Source organism: Archocentrus centrarchus, unplaced genomic scaffold, assembly GCF_007364275.1.
Source record: "Archocentrus centrarchus isolate MPI-CPG fArcCen1 unplaced genomic scaffold, fArcCen1 scaffold_54_ctg1, whole genome shotgun sequence".
Classification (NCBI taxonomy): domain Eukaryota; kingdom Metazoa; phylum Chordata; class Actinopteri; order Cichliformes; family Cichlidae; genus Archocentrus; species Archocentrus centrarchus.
The window spans coordinates 1839823-1859877 of NW_022060276.1; the positions used below are offsets into that span (position 1 = coordinate 1839823).

The 20055-nt window shown below is 40.8% G+C and overlaps 1 protein-coding gene across 1 annotated transcript; it reads right to left on the reverse strand.

Annotated features, from left to right (window-relative positions):
* Positions 1-7883: 7883 nt before the first annotated feature.
* LOC115777486 (proenkephalin-A-like) lies at positions 7884-13201 on the reverse strand. Its single transcript, XM_030725403.1, has 3 exons — positions 12894-13201; positions 12460-12606; positions 7884-8696 (listed from the first exon to the last, which is right to left on the reverse strand). The coding sequence occupies exons 1-3, from the start codon at positions 12903-12905 to the stop codon at positions 8100-8102; spliced, it is 756 nt and encodes a 251-aa protein (XP_030581263.1). The 5' UTR covers positions 12906-13201; the 3' UTR covers positions 7884-8099.
* Positions 13202-20055: the final 6854 nt, after the last annotated feature.

Consider the following 20055-nt stretch of genomic DNA (forward strand, 5'->3'; position numbering starts at 1 on the left):
CTGACTCAACTACTATAGTAAGGCCCCCCCCTACAGGGGCCAGAATTTTGTGGTTCCAAGAGTATAATTTGTTTAATGCTTCCTCAACACTAACTATTGTTCTCTTATAAATTCCCATGAGGCCTCAGGGGGGACACGCCCTGATTTCAGTTTAAACGACCAAAGATGACAAACCTGCAGTGAGCTGCATGTAAGGGCAACAATGGTGTTGTGAGTATGACCTCTGACCCTAAAAGTATCTACATTTTGACTAAAGACTGTCCATAACATTTTTATTTTTATTTTTGTTTTTGTGGTGAAAATCCCACTGCAGGGGTTTAGATTTAAAGCACAGAATTACACAAAATGAAAAAAACAATAGTTAAAGCCTCTATTTTACTGCTGAACTAGTAACAACTGCTGATGTTGTTTTGGGTCAAGGTTTTGGATTTTCCTCTTTACAATTTAGTAACCTGAGGTTTATGAAGCCAAATTTTGTCTGCCATAATTATGCTTTTTTGGGGTACAGACCCTTCAGAATAAATATAATTTTGAGTCCAGTAGATACTTTGAATGATTTTGATTGTTAATCCTTCTGACTATTTATTTCCCCAGATTTTCATGCCAAAGTACTCAGAATTGAACAGTAATTTTACAGGTACAGACAAACTTATCCAAGAGCTGTTTAAGATCAGAGAACTTTAAATGATTATTTTAGATATTTAGAGATTCATCCTATGTTTTGTTTTTTGTTTTTTGTTTCTTGTGTTCTTTTGTTCCACTCTAGCTCACATAGAAGGTTGTGTCAAATCTTAATTAGGGATATTAATTTGTGTTTTAAATTTCCTGATGGGTTTGAGACCAAAATGCAAAGTTAACTTTACAGTTGGATGAAAAATGAGACACTGAGCTTATAGAAAAAATACACAAATACACAAACCACTTGCAATGAAGAACACTTACACTCCTCACTCACTCACTCACTCACACACTCACTCACACACTCAGTCACTCACTCACTCATCACTCACACACTCAGTCACTCACTCACTCACTCACTCACTCACCACTCAGGTACTACTACACTCATTACTCACTCCTCACTCAGTCACACACACACTCACTCACTCAGTCACTCACTCACTCACTCACTCACACACTCAGTCACACACTCAGTTACTCACTCACTCACTCAGTCACACACACCACTCACTCACTCAGTCACTCACTCACTCCACTCACTCACACACTCAGTCACACACTCAGTTACTCACTCACTCACTCAGTCACTCACTCACTCATACACTCACTCACTCAGTCACTCACTCACTCACTCACTCACACACTCAGTCACACACTCAGTTACTCACTCACTCACTCAGTCACTCACTCACTCATACACTCACTCACTCATACACTCACTCACTCATACACTCACTCACTCATACACTCACCCACTCATAGACAGACAGAACTCATATTAGCTTTTTGCTTAATCTGACATTAACTGTAGGTGCATTGAATCAGGTTCACTTTTGGTGGATTGAATCCACTTAGTAAATTAGTAACTAGTGGTATATGAGAATTGTAAGCTCATTTTTCTCAGGCTGATTAATAAAAGAAAAGATTTTTAACTAAGAGCCATTGAATAAATACATCCTTAGAATATTTATGGGCATTTTGATGTCCTGTCTAGTTTGTGTAAATGTAATTATTGACCCACAGACCTGCAGGTATTTTGTTTAACTGACAGGGAAAAATTGGAACCTTTCTTCACTGGACTTTTTCCACAGGTACCTGAGATCATACCTGAGACATTATGAGCCTTTAACAGGAAACTAACCAGGATGACGGCCATAAGTGAACAGCTGATGTCTAACGAGGTGCAGGAATGCATCTCAGGAGACGAGTGCTGACTGCTGTGGTTTGAACATCATGGCTTTGGTGAATATGAGCAGCTGTGCTGAAGGCTGAAAGAAGGCCTGCATACATTATATAACTATTACCTGTGCACTGATCACTGATCTTTTCTTTATGTTTGCAGTAAGATTTTCATCACTGGAACTGGATTTGATCCTGAAGGGATGCAATCCACATTTTTTAATGAATTTGAGGAAAATTATTAGATAGTGACTGTTTCATGTTACTGTTTGTCATGTGGGCCACTTTATATGCAGAATTTACTTTGGAATGATTACATTTAAATGCTAATCCACTTCACTGAACAACATTGACACATGAAACACTAATGCTTGTTGTCTTTTTGTTTTTCAGGCCATAAGAAAGTATAGAAAGTAGGTACATCATTATAAATATGACATTATTAAACTCTGTCTAATTTTTTGCTAAATTCACAATCACAATAGCGTGAGATTAGTTTTCACAAAAATCCTCTTCTGGCTCTTAACATCAGTACAGTCCTGGCTGACCACCCCAGGTCAGGCTGGTGAAGTTGACCTCAGAAATGTCTGAGGTCAAAAGGGGGATTGTTGTATTATTCATGGTATATACCACATATATATCTTATGTACATTTACTTCCCTGAGAAATTTGTCTGGAAAATAACATAACTGATTAAAAATACAGAAGCTTATAATGTTCTGTGTCATCATGAACTTTGTGTTCTGACCGTACAACGAATCACACTGATGAAGACTAAACAATGATAGAAATGGAGACTTCGAGGTCACCCTGTTGTTGAATTTCTTTGTTTTCCACATTCTGTTTTCTATAATGATGTAACCAAGACTGATAAGCTGTGACTATATTCAATTCAATTCAATTTTATTTATATAGCGCCCAAATCACAACAACTGTCACCTCAAGGTGCTTTGTATTGTGGGTAAAGACCTACAATAATACAGAGAAAACCCAACAGTCAAAACGACCCCCTATGAGCAGCACTTGGTGACAGTGGGAAGGAAAAAACTCCCTTTGAACAGGAAGAAACCTCCATCAGAACCAGGCTCAGGGAGGGGGGGTCATCTGCCGCGACTGGTTGGGCTGAGGGGAGAGAAAGACAATGAAACTGTAAGCTGAAAAAGAATGTGCCAGTACTTCATGCCATCTCACACAGCATGGCATGCAGTCTGACCCAGATCAATCTGTAAACTGTTGAAATGGCTTAATTAAATTTAATAATTGGACTCCTCATTCCGTTTGTTTGTGTCATTCCTGTTCAATAAACGAACATGCAGAAACCTGAAAGCTTAAGCAGCACACACTCTTGTTATTTAAATTACTTCATGAACTGCTGTATTTTTCTACTTGTTCCTTGTCTCCTTATTCTCATCTTTTCCTCCTATTTTCTCCCCTTTTTCTTTTTTCGTTCTTGCTCTTTTTTCCTTCCTGTCAGCTCTGCCATTGCGATATTGCACGTGCACTCAGTCAACAATGGAAATGAATAATTAAAAGAAATTAAAAGAAAACACTATCAGAAGGAGCCTGCAGAGAATTTATAGTGCTCATCTAGGAAAGGCACAACAGTCCATTCAGATCATGATTGTGACTGCAAAAGCTTCCAGACAGGACAGGCTTAAAAGTGCATCTGCAAATATAAGAAAACTGTCAGATTTCATACTTTTGCTTCACAGTGGAAACCCTGCAAGTTCCCTGGGTCTAACTAGTTGACCTGTGGATGCCTTTAATAGGATCAGGCAAGCAGGAACATACTTTGGAAATTTTCTTTAGCATAGTGTGTTCCAGACATTCATATCAGAGGCAACTTTTGTTTCTGTTGAATTAATGACTGAAGAGGGTCTTTTTTGATTAATTGATAAGTTTGTACAAACCTTAATCATATGTACTACGAATGCGTCAAAGCCTGAAATGTATAAATGTCACAGGAAGCGAAGCAGGGCAATTCTGAATGCATTACATTTTCTTCTCTCTCCAATGCCATTTATCAAACAGAAAAAAAGCAGGAGCTTGTTTATAGTTTTAATTAGATTAAAGTTAGAGTATGGCTGTGTTTTAGACAGTTGTAAAATGGTAACGCCTAGGCCTCGTTAACAGTGTGGCAATTATTTATTATAAGCATAAACAGTCTGAGCTAAATTGTAAACATTAAATTTGGACCAATGCAATCAAGATTGGAAGACATGGTGTAAAGATACCTAAAGTAAAGATAACTTTAAAACACTGTTAAGATAGACATTTTAACTTTGAAGTCTGTTTCATTTTCAACACTGGCCTTTTAGACAACAGTCACTGACACTCATACTTTGTGCCCTGGGTTAATTTCCCGCTAAATTTAGCATGATTTTATTCAGGAGCTTTCTGGATTTTTAAATGAGACTGTGCCTACATGTGACAACATTTGAATTCTTGGCAATTTAAAAACCCATGCTTGATAAAGCCACTAGATAGATGGATGGACGGACGGACGGACGGACGGACAGACGGACAGACAGACAGATAGACAGATAGACAGACAGACAGACAGACAGATAGACAGATAGACAGATAGATAGATAGATAGATAGATAGATAGATAGATAGATAGATAGATGGACATGTTCAGCAGGAGTTGGTTCAGATGGCACATACTACAAAGTCATCCACCAGTCTCCTGTCCTCATCCTCCTGTCCACTCCAGCGAACTGTTAAGCTCTTTCTCTTTTTTCTTTCTTCTAGCATTTTCATTGGTAAGCTCTCCCCTCTCAGAACTAATGCTGCATTGTAAAATATTGATCCACCCAGACTACCTTCACCAGTCACTCAGACTCAGGCTCAGTTTTATTGTCATTCCAACTGTGAGGCATAATGGGAATCAAATATAGTTTCTAAGGTCTCAATGTAGGAGTAGGTCAAACATAGAATTTAAAATAAATTCACTAGGATAATTAAAATATCCATCCATCCATCCATCCATCCATCCATCCATCCATCCATTTTCTTCCGCTTATCCGGGGCCGGGTCGTGGGGGCAGAAGCCTAAGCAGAGAAGCCCAAGCTTCCCTCTCCCCAGCCATCTCCTCGAGCCCATCCGGAGGGACCCCAAGGCGTTCCCAGGCCAGCCGAGATACACAATCTCTCCAGCGTGTCCTGGGTCTACCACGGGGCCTCCTCCCGGTAGGACATGCCTGGAACACCTTACCCAAGAGGTGCCTGGTCAGAGGCATCCTAGTCAGATGCCCAAACCACCTCAACTGGCTCAATGAATGTGGAGGAACAGCAGCTCCACTTTGAGCCCCTCTCGAATGGCTGTGCACCTCACCCAGTCTCTAAGAGAGAGGCCAGCTGATGTTCTGAGGAAGCTCATTTCTGCTGCTTGTATCTGCAACCTCATTTGTTCATTCACTACCCAAAGCTCATGACCATAGGTGAAGGCAGGGACACAGATTGACAGGAAATCGACAGCTTTGCTTTCAGACTCAGCTCCCTCTTCACTGCGACAGACCTGTGCAGCATCTGCATCACTGCAGACTTGTGAACAAGACCCTGAGATACTGGTTTTTTTTTTCTTTTTGGCCTGTCATGTCTGGCAGTTTTTGCAATCAGAATGATGGTCTGAATGCATTGTTGTACCAAACATATTTGCTTTTACAAGAAAAGCTCTGTGAGTTTTCTATAGGCTACTCTTTTTAATGTTTGTATTTTTATTTTATTCATTCTTGCCAGATCTGACAGGCAGGAAGGAAGAGAAGAAGAGAGAGAGAAAGAGAAGCCAAAAAAAGGGAGAGAACAGAAAAAAAAATAGAAGATGGCTAGATGCACATACATAGACACTGACATATATTTAAATGCATATACATATATACACACATACATACAATCTTACTGTACTTTGTAGTAATGTGTGTGTGTGCCTCTGTCATGGACATACTCATTAATGAGGGCAAGAAGCTGCAAACACACCCCTCAGGATCCAGAGGCTAGCAGGGAAAGACCCAGGGGACCCAGGCCATCCATGGCCCACCAGGAGCTTAGAAGACCCGAGGCTACACATCCTGATGGCAACTGTGCGCACACCCCAGAGGAGGAAGGAGGGAGACCTAATATGAGGCCCCAGGGTCAAGGGGCAAGAGCCCAGAGAGCCAGAAGTAATGAGCAGCCAACCCCACCCCCGCCCCAATCATCTTATTTGCCAGATCTATCACATATTTATCACACTCTGTCATAATTTCACTATGCTCTTTATCCATAGTTGCATAATACTTTTACTTTTTGCACTCTATAACAATTTCATATTTGCACTCCTACAACTTTGCACTTCTGGAATACGCTAACTGTATTTTGTTCCCCTGATCAATCTATCTATCTATCTATCTATTGGCTTTAAAGGACATCAAGCATAGGTTTTTAAATTGCCAAGAATTCAAATGTTGTCACATTTAGCCACAATTCAGTTAAAAATCCAGAAAGCTCCTGAATAAAATCATTGCTAAATTTAGTGGGAAAATAACCCAGGGCACAAAGTGTGAGTGTCAGTGACTGTTGTCTAAAAGGCCAGTGTTGAAAATGAAACGGACTTCCATCAGGACCACAGCTCTTCTTCATATAAATAATTCTGTAATACAAATCTTCAAATTCATGCATCTCTGCCTTAATTCAGCCGTATTCAACTCAAATTAAGTTGGAGCTGAATACTGGCAACTCCAGGTTCATGCTATTTTCAAATGGCAAAGAAATGACAAATGTGTCCAGTGGAATGATATTAATATATTGATAAATGCTTGCCTAATAGACTTATTATACATTAGCTTTTAAATACTTTAAATGACACTCTGAAAACCTCGTTTCTAAGCTGAAACTTAGACGAAGTTAGGCCTAAATCCTGTTTCTCCCTCCAGCCAAGAAACATTTGATTTCTGCAACTTGTTACATTTATTATATTAAGGTGATCTGCTTTTCATGAATGCATCAGGACACTGTACAACATTGTGGCCTTGCATCTTGAATTTTGGACTTTCTGGATTGATTTGAATATTTTTATTTGGTTGGGTTTTTGTTTCTACTATTCTGAGTTTGTTTCATCATCTTTGTATTCTCAGGTTTTCATAAGTTTTAGTTTCACCTCCCTTCACAGTCTTGTTTCTTTGTTTCTTTCTTTTTCCAGGAGTTTTAGTTTAAACCTGCTTTTCCTGTGTTTAAGTCTCTGTCTCAGATGTTCCCTTATTTGTCACTTACCGTTTTATTTTGATAGGGTCTTGTGGGCCTTGTATTGACTTTAACTTCCCTTGAATCATTATCCCTGTTTTGTTCCCACTGTTTCCCACCTGTGTCTGTTTTCCCCTAGCCTGATTCCACAGTGCTGTGTGTTCCTCTGTTCTGCGTTCCTTAATTCTATGATTTATAGTATTTAGTTTTCCTACCCCGTTCCTGTGTGTTTTGGATCTTTATTATTTCCTCATCTGACAGCAATAGAAGCAGAATTTGAGGTTTACACAGTTTCCCAAGTCTTGCATTTGTGTCCACAACCTGCCTGCTACACAGCTATTCATGACATTGTGCTCTGATTTATTACTGTTTTTGTTTATCCTGCATATGCCTTTTAGAAAACACAGTCTAGACATTTTGTTCAGCGTGTTTGAGTCCAGTGTAGCCCTGCAGACTGTTGAAGTCTATATGAACTGATTTTAATTTTTTTTCTTATATGTGAATTTAAAACACAGGGTTCTTGTATATTTGCTTTATTTTTGTATGTATTTGCCCTATTTGCATTCCATTTTCATTACAGTATAACTTATATTATGAAGCGCACAACAGCAACAAAGTTCAGTGTTGATGTGTAGCAAATATTTGTATATTTAAATGTCTGAAGAGCCCTTTTTGTCACCTTCTAAGTCTGCAAACACACAAAGTCATATATGATGAATTCTGTGAAATTATCATCTTAACACATGTTGATTAACTGATTCTTTTAATAAATTATATTGTGAAAAACAGAAACACCAAATAATGATTTGTATACATCTGAATGGTACATGTTTATATTTTTTTTCTTTTAATCATCATAGGACCAATTAAACCAAAGATCAGCACATTATACACAAGAAGATGCAATATAATTTAATATAGGTGGGCAGGCAGCTGACACAATCACCAAAAAGTTCAGACAATAGTTGATAAATGACGGCTGGATGGATGGAGGGACTGAGGTGTCATAGCTGTCGTGTCCTAGTCCATGAACCCACCATACCTCTTCTGCAGCTCACCGCCGTTCTCCGAAGCCCGTTTCATCTGTCCTCCATCCTTGCTGTCCACCAGCCACTCAGGCCTACCCACACGCCTCATGAACCCTCCGTAGCGCTTCTTGAGCCCTCGGCCTAACACTGCCTCGAGCAGGTCACCCTTTGCAACCCCCCCTTCAGCCCGACGCATGAAACCTCCATACCTCTTCACTGTCTCACCTCCCTGACCACCCCCGTCACTGTCACTCTCAGTTGCTGCATTGAGGATCTTTAGGATCTCCAGGCGAATGTTTTCTTCATCATTCTGGTTTCTGGCATCCCCTAGTGGCCCCTCTGTAGAGGATGAACGGCGAGACATGAAACCACCATAGCGTTTCATGAAGCCACCATACTTCTTGGCCATTTGGTGTTCCAGTGATCTTGCAAACTCATCATCGGTGCTCAGGGTACCTACTGCTTCCTGCAGCTGCTGTTCATGGGGATCAGTATCCACCGGAAGGCGGCTTTCCTCTTCCAACAGTATGTCTTGGCACATGCGCAGCTTTTGGCTATCCAACCCACCGTCACACTCTGGAGAGCATGTCTGAAAAAATTAAAATTGCCATTATGTCTTTCATAATTTTAGAAATGCAATGGTTTCCAAGTACTACTTAGTGTTTTCCAGTTAGTTACTGTAGTTTAACTGGTAAAATATCCCATTGAATCCATTTTTTAACTTGAGCTGGACATCTGACATCATAGTTATTTTGCTTCATTTAGTAGTTCATACTCGACAATATTTCTTGAAATTAATAAAGTAACAAATACATGTATAATATACATCACAATACATGATTGTGTTGTATTCATAATGGTGCAAAATTATTCTAATATTCCTGTCTTCATTTACATTTAGAGGTTTACTGTATAATGTTTCTTAATACCTCAGCAGTCATCAGTTTTCAAAATATGTATTGCATAATGGTCTTTCAGGGCTCTTTTGCTGCACTTTTAAACAATATGATTGATAACCACAGGTTTCAGTCTGTAAATCACCCAAAGTAAAAAGCCTGGCAACATCTAGACTTCATAAAACTATGGAAAGTGTATTTTACAAACTAAACTTTAAAACACGAGGGTTTCAGCAGGTGAGATGTTTAGTGCACAGAGGTCACCAACTTCCTGCAGAGTCAGTCACTGCAGACCTCCAACCTTCATGTGGCCTTCAGATCAGCTCAAGAACAGTGAGAGCTTCATGGAATGGGTTTCCATGGCAGCTGCATCCAAGCCTTACATCACCAAGCTCAATGCAACGCGTCGGATGCAGTGGTGTAAAGCACGCCGCCACTGGACTCTAGAGCAGTGGAGACATGGCGTGCACAAAGCAAGGACCATAAAGACATGGATAAGGTGTGGAAGAACTCCACCTGATCAAACACTTTTGTGATGAATTAGAGCAGAGACTGTGAGCCAGGCCTTCTCTCCAACATCAGTGTCTGAGCTCACATGCTTCTGGGAAAATAGTCAAAAATTCCCGTAAACCCTCCAAAACCTGTGGAAAGCCTTCCCAGAAGAGTTGAAGCTGTTATAGGTCCAAAGTGTGGTCCCACATCATAATGAGGCCTATGGATTTTTTTTTAAATTACATGTTTGTCACTCGTCTGCTTGTGAAGGCAGATGAGTGAATACTTTTGGTAATATAATGTATTTATTTGTCCTTTATTTATCCACAAAATTCCCATTAATTTCTCTCCTTCAAAGATATCTTGGTGAAGAGAGCAGCATAAGGAATTTCAGACTGGTAAATGGACTGGTTCTTACATGATGATTTTCTACTCTACTTTGAGCACTCAAAGCGCTTTACACAACATCACCCATTCATACAAGCACTTTTTTCTACAGCTAAGTGTTTTCTATCTAACATTCACACACCGATGGTTCCATTGGAGAGCAACTTGGGATTCAGTATCTTGCCCAAGGATACTTTGGCACGCAGACTGGAGCAGCCAGGGATTGAACTGCCAACCTTGTGATTAGTAGGTGATCTGCTCTACTTCCTGAGCTACAGCTTACAGCACCAGGTATTCCCAGGGGGCCTCATATCCAAGTACTAACCAGACCCGACCCTGCTTAGCTTCTGACATCAGACGAGATTGGGTGTGTACAGGTGGTAGGCCGTAAATGAAGTAAGTAAAGGATTATGTAAAACAGCAGCATGTTTCTCCCAGGGTAGCACATAAAACAAATTTAAAGTCCTTTTACCAAGCTCTGAGTGTATGCTGCAGACATTCTGAAAACTCTGAGTTGTAGATCTAGTACAGTAATTCCATTAAATTCCATTTATGTTGAGCGAAATCACAACAACTGGTGCTTACAGTAGATAGTACAACAGTGAGATGTAAGAATGCAGTTTACCTAACAATTTCTTGGCAGGATTAGCAACAGTGTAGCTTTTAACTGAACAATTCTACAGTCACCTGGACTGCAACAATGAAAGCTGGACTTTCTTTTATTTATTTATTTATTGTTAAAAAACAAATGGTGGCCATAAGAGTTGAAGATTTTTTATTAATCAATTCTGTGAGGCTCATTCATCCATCACTGCTGTTTTATTATTCCCTCATCATTAAACCATGACACCACTGTTTAATGAAATGTTACTGAAAGGAGAAAAGAGAAACATATAAATTTTAACAAAGCTACTCTATAACTGTCATCACAGGACCATGAACACATACCCTCCACAGCATATGGTTTAGCAGGTTCATATCATCCCCTACTAAGTGCTTTGACAACAAAAAAAATACTTTTTCCACTTAAAAATATGTCTCAGTCTGTTCCTCACTCATTAAGAGTGTAGTGCATGCAGCAAATGGAAGCCTCCCCAATAGAAACTATTTGCCCCCCACCTTATGATACTCTTATCGCATTGATGCTTTAGCTGTGAATCCATTTAACCCCAAGTGCAGGAGCAGAATAATACTAAATGTATCTGCTGGGCAATGGAGCTGCATACTGTGAGGATAACCTGCACACGAGAGCAATCGGGAATTCCTGTTTGATCGCCTGCAGGAAGGATTCTTGAGCTAGATTTCAGTGCTGCTGGCTTTTTAAGACAGAATTAATGAACAGGAAAATTGAATTGAGAATGTACTGGCACATGGTGGTGGTGGTGGTGGTGGTGGTGGGCACCCTCTGGCGGCCAAAGTAGGATGTATAGTTTGTAGGGGGGAAAGGAAATATATATATATATATATATATATATATATATATATATATATATATATATATATATATATATATATATATATATATAATTTATATACACTCAAATAATTTATTCCAAAATGTAAGTTTTGACATTAGTGTCTCTCTGCACCACCAGTCAGTGAAGCCCTCTGACGCTCGTATTGTTCCAAAAGTGGAGAATGGAGTGAGTAGAAGTAATTACTAAAATGCACTAATAATTAATTTCAACTTTTTAAATTTCGCTTTCACATGTAAAATGAAATGTGGAGAAGTTCTATCTGAATATGAAATAATTCAAAGATTAGCCTTTAAAAAAAAAAAAAATCTGCTCCATAGATTAACTTGTTTGAGTTGCAGCATGAAGCAATTAGTCGTCAGATCGGAAACCCACAGAATATGAAATCTCCTAAATTCATCTGTCATTCTCGACACATCAGTGTCTGAATTATTTCAGTTTGGAGAAAAACCTAAAACAATAATCTTTTATTGAAAGTCTGGCATTAATATTACCATGACAGCAAAACATGCAAAGTGAAAAGTCTGGAATGAAAACGAGGGGAATAGCAGTTTGAAGAATAGCTTGAAGCACCGGATCATTATTATTAGGATTATAGTCATCAACAGACGGTGCAGGAGAAGAGAAATAAAAGCAAGGACAGACAGGAGGACAGACAGGAGGACAGCATACGCTCAGGAACATCCGCATCACTAAAACTCGAAGAGAAAAATGCAGCACATTTGATGCTGAAATCCACCACAGATTCCTGTTATGGTTGCAATCTAATTTAGGATAATCGAGTCTAAATATGTGAAATGGAAATGTAGGGAAATTAAAAGGAAATAAAAAAGGAAACAGAGGGAGGGAACATTTTAAAGGAAACTTACGTAAATAAAGAAAAAAATGACCTGATATAGACAAAACGGTAGCTAAACACTTTTAATGTGTCCTGATAATTTGATTAATGCTGACATGAAAGAAAACAGACTGCACACTGTGTGATATGTTTCAGTCAGATTTGCCGTGCACGGACAGCAGTGCCATTACGAACTTACTGATTTCAACTTACGAATGATTAATTATTAAGAAATATAAATAAAGTAATATATAGTGACATTACCAGGGACGAGAAACCTGACTGTTGTCCCAGCAGACGGTACACGCAAAGCGCACACTCCTTCCCGCAGTCTGCTCCGACCACGAGGGACACACAAGCGCCCAGGACCATCACCCACAGGCAGCTGCTGTGTGAGGGAGCAGCCATGGACTGAGGAGGGAGAACAAATGTCTGAACTGCAGTGAAACTGTTGAAGTTAAATATTCAGCACTGTTGATTCGTACTAGTCATTACAACCAATAAAAACGTTTTCTATAAACAGCATTGTAACAAATGTATAAATATGCACTGATTTTTGTGAAGGTTCCCCAAAGTGTGTGCGCCTATAGGTGATGTGCATGAGTCTGTGAATTATTATTATTAATTTCTAGCCGTAGATATAATAGTGGTGCTATAAGTGGGGGCTCGTTCCTAAAAAGGAGCCTTTGCTTTCTTACCTCTGCTTTCATTAAGTGATACTGAAGCTGTTCCGAGACTTCCTCGTCCGCGTGTGCCCTCGGGGGTACCGGCGGGTTGGAAAACTGGACTGCCTCAACTCTCTGCACTCAATATATGTGCGCGCAGCTCCGTGAGCGGCACGCTGTGGGCAGAGCGGTCACGGTTCAGCCAATCACCAAAGGACGACACACACACACGCACACACACTGCTTTGTCGCTCTTCTGCTCTTAAGATCGGCGCTGTGTCGTCCGTCTGCGGGCGCTGAGAGAAGTCCAGGCTGTCAGCGTTCAGTCAGGTTACAGAGCTGCGGGCAGTTCTGTGTCCGAGCGCTCTGCCAGCTGTTTAAATACTTTGTGTCACTTACGTCACGCACGTCATTGTACAGTAAGATGAAGAAATATCAATAGGCTCGCGCCTGACGTGACGTGAACCCTGTCCCCACCCGGCCGCGCTCCACACCAAACACCGCGCATCACTCAGAGTCAGCGGTGTGGTTCTGATACTTGTGCAGGTGCAGCACTGAGTGCATCAAATGACGAGTTCTCTATTTTTGAAATATTTATTTTATTGTAAACGTCCTGACACTGAGGAAATCAGATTAATTTTAGTCCAGCTAATGTAAGCTTTAATTTTATTGCATATTACAATGTTACACACACTCATGCTACTTTCCCACCGCCGAGGACCCGGTTCGCGTGCCGGTGCCCGTGCTGTTCCCAATGAACCGGCGAAATGCTTAAGAACGGGCCCGCGTTCCCACCGCGTTTCTGTGAACTGCTCCTTTACGTATGAGCGTGGGCGGGTCCTCGTCTGGACACAGAAGCTGAAGCGCACAAACGTGGGAGAACACGCTCCCCTTTCTGTGCTGCAATTACGTTTTACGTCCAAACCAAACTACTGCAGCATCTGTGTGCAGCACAGAGGGAAACACAGACAGCGATTAGAGCAAGACGACAAGTACGCACTTTGTGTCCTTTTATCTGTGATATGAACTGATACAAAGCATCAAGTTCAGCCTTAGAGCCCAACCTAATTCACAGCTGTGAAAATCGAATCACTTTTCTCATGTAATACACATGTAATATGGTAGAAAACTGGATGTTGAGATGGCAGAGTCACGCCCCTCTGCTGCTTTTGTCATGCGTTCCTGGTTCCAGACCAGCTAGTTTGCGGGGCTGAAATTGAACCCGTTTTTCGGCCGAGCACCGAGTGTTTCGGCGGTGGAAAACCCGCCAAACGGTTCAAATTACGGCACAGGATCCGGAACCCTGTTGGTGGGAAAGAGCCCCACACACACACACGCGCGCGCGCGCACGCGCAGAGATCACCTTAACTTTAGTGAAACATTAGATCTGATAAAATATAATTACATTTCTCTCATCTGTCTCTATCTTACCCTCCTGTTCATTTCAATGACAGCAGCAGGTGCACACACTTGCTTAAACCTGTTTTTCCTGCACAATCTGACAACATCTGTACTGTAATTTCAAATGTTTTTCTTTGTCTGTCATAAAGGGCCCAGAAGGGTTCAGTGGCTTGAGGTCAGGTGATGTTGGCTGAGGTCTGCTGATGACTGTGGGAGTTCAACACTTTGTCTTCTTTTGTCTTCAAAGCTTTGCGGCTTCTTTGGACTCGTTATCTTGCTGCAGTGTGAATCCTTTCCATAGATGTAAACCAGAGGGTACAGTGCTGCTTCTCCTTGGTCAGAGTGGGCGATGACAGATGTTCAGCTCCAAAACAGGCAAACATCCTCTTTATTCTTTATGGTTTTGCCTTACATACACCCCCGTTACTGTCACACATCTCAAACTTGGATTCACCAGTAAAAACATATTTTTTCCCAATCATTAATAATTATAACAATAATACATCTTATTTGTGAGCACTTTTCGAGACTAGGACACTTTATGGAGATAAGAACAAAACAAATCACAGAGAAAACACAAAAGCACAAAATAAGAAATGAAATGGCCAGAGGAATTATGGTGAGCAGGTTGTTCTGAACAGGTAAGGTTTGAGTTGAGTTTGAAGACAGGAAGTGAGAATTATGCGGACGTCTGGTGGGAGAAAGCTCCATTCCCCACGGTGCTCAGGTGGTCAGAGGGCACAGCGAGGCAGACTGAAGAAGAAGAAAGGAGGGAGCCGGACGAGGAGAAGCTCCTTCAATACCAGTGAGAATAAGACTGTGAACAAGAATGGAGGTGGTATGTAGGAAGAGAGAGGGGGGTGGAGACGATTAATGTTTCGTAGATGGAAGTATGCAGTCTGGGTAATATTATTGATATGAGAGTGGTGACACCCAGCTCCACCAAGCCTAACTCTTCTCTCTCACCCTCCTCCCTCACTACCTGCTTCTCTGAAATCAAATCTTGGTTCACCTCAAACTTTCTTAAATTAAACAGCGACAAAACTGAGTTCCTCCTCATTACACCAAAATCCACCCAAAGTCGACAGTTTCTCCCTCAAAATTAACAGCTCCTTGGTTTTTCTGTCCCCCTCAGGCTCAGAGTCTGGGTGTCATCTGTGAAGCAGTGAAAATGGATGCTGAACTTGTGGAAGATATTTTCTAGGTGAAGTAATGAAGAGGAGAGGCCCCAGGTAGTGTTGTAGTACTCAAGACCGGTCTTGGTCTGGGGACTGGTCTCGAGACCACTTTTTGATGTCTCAGTCTTGTCTCGGTTTCAGACATTGAGGACTCGGGATTTTATTTCAAGACCAGTCGAGACCACAACTGTGGAAATATCAATAAATTGCCAGAATATATTTATTTGTTCACATCTTTGCTTTTATTGGATGCAAAACATACTGATTCAGATCCAAAAAAGATTGTGCTCCTCTGCCTTCTCCCAGTGCTCCTAGTGCTAACTGCAGATATACACAGCTCAGCCAGATACAACCAATCAGAGCCAGGAGGAGGGTCTTAGCACCGTCAATCATTCATGTGTACGTGCTGCTCACACCCTTGGGCAGTGCGTACATGAGTAGTGATTGACAGTGCTAAGACCCTCCTCCTGGCTCTGATTGGTTGTTTTTGACCAGGAGCGATGCATTTCTGCAGATGACAGTAGTAGTTCAGGGAGGAGGTGGAGGAGCTCGATTTTTCCACAGATTATCTGTCTCATATTGTTGCGACACAGTGACAGTTTTAACAAATATGTAACAAACAGATTTTTTTAATATAAAAGTTACATCCTGCAGCTTTAATCTGTATAAGATTAAAGGCTTTAGTTCCTACTGTCGATGACTGTTTGTCATTTTTACACATTTATCTAGGTGGTTTTGAAATAGCAGCCATTTTTACAAAGATTGTTGTTGGTTTAAAAAAAACACAACTTTATGTATTGTTTATGAAAGGCAGAGAAAAGTTAAGACTATTGTGATGAACTATAAATAATTGTGTTAAATTCTGTGATAAATGATGGAAGTCACCAGGAGTATTAAATAAAGATGGTTACATTTATTTGAGCTGTGAGTGTTTAATATTGAGGTGATTTTATGGGAATGTGGATCTTTCACATCAATTTGAGAAGTGATTTTGATCATGTTTCACATTTTATTGTGTCATGCAGCGTGGGGCACTGGTCTTGGTCTTGAAGCAGTCTCGGGTTAGGTGGTCTTGACTACAACACTGGCCCCAGGACAGAACCCCGAGGCACACCTGGGCTGATGGGAAGGGTGGGATCTGAAAGAGTTGAGTTGAATGAACAGAGTGCAGCTTATGAGGTAGGAGCACAACCACTCAAGCAGGGTGTGGGGGATGCCCATAGGATTATGGTCTCTAGAGAAGGATGTTGTGTGAGATTCAGTTAATGTCATAATCCAAGATGGTGCCAGTGTGTTCGGCTGATCGTCGGTCTCTTTTTTGTTTTCTTTCTTTTGGTTTATGGCATGTGAATCTCTGCTCGTGTATGGCCGTCAGTTTCTCCTGGACATCAATTTCCGTGCTAAAAGTCTTGGAGTAATAAATTATGATGGGCATAGGGCTTTTCCCCACAACTTTTGACAGTTCCAACCTGTCTCTTCCGGACCTGGAATTTGCCTTTTCGGCGAAAACGCTGCCGTCACCGTGGTAAGCGTGGTGGGCAGTTTGTGAAATCTAAGTCGCCTGGCACATCTTATTTTTGTTCCCATGTTACAGCCACGCTGCCTCTCTGGGCCCCGACAGCGTGGAGTAAACCTGCAGAATCTGAGGACATTACCTCGGGTGCCTCGGCCAGTCAAACCGCAGGCTGTGGCCCCTGCCAGATTTGCGTTGGTGAATGCCAGATCCCTAGCAAACAAAACGTACATCTTAAGGGACTTTATCACCTCCAATAGTTTGGATTTCCTCTGCATAACGGAGACCTGGGCCGAGAATGGCGATTCCAGCGATTTTGTGGAGCATTTACCGTCTGGGTATTTCTACTCCAGCTGTTCTCGGTCTTCTAGATGTGGAGGAGGTACGGCAGTTGTCTACAAAGAACACTTCAAGTGTGAGCCACGACTTATTCCATCTCTAATTTTGAGGTAACTCTAATTGAAGTGAATCGTTCTGATCCTGTGTTGTGTGCTGTCATCTATCGCCCTCCGAGGTTCAACAAGTCAAGTCAAGTCAAGTCAAGTTTATTTATAAAGCACATTTAAAACAACGACGTTGACCAAAGTGCTGTACAAGATCTGTAACCCCAAGGACTATACTAAATAAAAATAAAAATATATAAATAAATAAATAAAATAATAAAATAAAAATAAATAAATAAAAACATTAAGAACAATAAATAACATAAGAAAATTAAAAATTAAAACTTTTAAAACAAGTACCATAAAATACCATAAAACAATCATCTAAAAGGAGGTAGCACTGCAGCCAAATGCCAAGGAAAAGAAATGTGTTTTTAATAGAGATTTAAATGTGTGTATCGTCTGAGCTGTGCGGATATGGAGAGGTAGATCGTTCCATAGCTTTGGTGCTGCTGCTGCAAAAGCTCGATCACCTCTCTGTTTTAGTCTAGTTTTAGGCCTCTGTAAGAGCAGCTGGTTCGATGACCTCAGAGCTCTTACAGGGGTGTGACAGTGAAGCAGCTCAGACAGATACAAAGGTGCCAGTCCGTTTAAGGCTTTAAAAGTAAGCAATAAAATCTTAAAATCGATTCTAAAACGGACAGGGAGCCAGTGAAGGGATGACAGGACTGGGGTAATGTGTTCATGCTTTTTTAAACCGGTTAAAAGACGAGCTGCCGCATTCTGGACTACCTGCAGGCGGCGCACAGATGATTGATCTATGCCAAAGTACAGAGAATTACAGTAGTCCAGGCGGGAAGTAATAAAAGCATGAATAACTTTTTCCAGGTCCTGCTGTGGGAGATAAGGTTTTACCTTGGCAATAACTCTGAGTTGGTAAAAACTGATTTTGGTAACAGCACTTACTTGCTTCTCCATTTTAAAACTACTATCTAAAATGACACCCAGATTTTTCACAGCATCACGACAGTGAGGAGCCAAATGACTCGGAGTGCCAGAGGAGTAGCTTGAGGGGTCAAATTTACCAAAGCATATGACCTCGGTTTTGCTTTCATTAAGATTTAGGAAATTGTTTCTCATCCAGGACTTGATGTCACTTAGACAGTTCAGCAGGGGTTCCCATGGATCTCTGCTGTTCAGTTTGATGGGCATATACACCTGGATGTCGTCAGCAAAACAGTGGAAACAAATATTATGTTTCCTAAAAATCGACCCTAGAGGCAACATATACAATGAGAAAAGAATTGGGCCCAGAATGGACCCCTGAGGCACTCCACAAGAAAGCTTTGCTGTGGTAGAAAAACAGTTTCCTAGATGGACAGAGAAACTTCTATCAGTAAGATAAGATCTGAACCAAGTCAGAACCGTGCCTTTAATGCCAATTTCATGTTCTAGGCGGGATAGAAGGATCTCGTGGTCCACAGTGTCAAAGGCAGCTGACAGGTCTAGAAGTACTAAAACTGCAGGACTACCAGAGTCCACAGTTAAAAGCAGATCGTTAAAAACTCTTAAAAGAGCCGTCTCTGTGCTGTGACGCATTCTAAAACCTGACTGAAACTTTTCCCACATTCCATGTTCACTTAAAAATGCTTGAAGTTGCTTAAAAACAACTTTTTCAAGAACCTTGGATAAAAATGGTAATTTAGAAATTGGTCTGTAATTTGAAAGAACATCAGGGTCAAGGTTCTTCTTCTTGATTAGAGGCTGTACAACAAGGACTATTTAAGCGAGTTTTCTGACTTTTTGTCAGGAATAATGATGGACTATGATCATGTGCTCATACTTGGGGATTTTAATATTCATGTATGTTGTCCTGTGAAACCATTGGTGAAGGACTTTATTAACCTCACTGACTCTTTTAACTTGGTACAATGGGTGTCTGAACCACACATGAACATGGTCACATACTGGACCTTGTACTTTCTTAGGGCTTGTCTGTTACTGATCTTGAAATAGGTGACAATATTATTTCTGATCACATGCCTGTATTATTCAATGTTGTTCTATCTGACGCCACAGATAAACCGTCTGCTCCTGCTTGTCACCGCTGAGTTTTTAACTCTTTCATTGTCAGCCAGTTTTCTGCTGCCTTTGAGCAGCTTAATATTCCTCCTTACTTAGATACAGAGCAATACTTGTAAGAGTATTTTGGACATGAAACTTATGCAGCCCAAAGTTAAACCTGAGCCATGGTTTAATGATAAAGTTCGCGCTGCCAAGCGAGAATGTCGCAGAGCAGAACGAAAATGGAAGACGGATAAATTGCTGGCCTCTTTGCAGTTCCTTAGGAACTGTTGGTGTCATTATCAGAACACCGTTAAGGACGCTAAAAGAGATCATCTGTCAAAAAATAATTGTATCTCATCAAAATAACTTGCATGTATTGTTCAAAACGATTGACTCTGTTCTTAACGTCTCACAAGCTCTTCCTCTGGAAGCTTGTTCTAACACATGTAATGATTTTATGAATTTTTTTATAGACAAGGTTGCTACTGCAAGAACCCCTACTCTGCCCCCTGCAAATGACCCTTCTTGTATGGCTTCATGCTCAGCTGTGTTAGATAAATTTGAACCTGTGGATCTGACTTTCCTACAGGATATAGTTCAAAATATTAAGCCATTGGGCTCACCTCATGATCCTATTCCTCCTCATTTTCTTA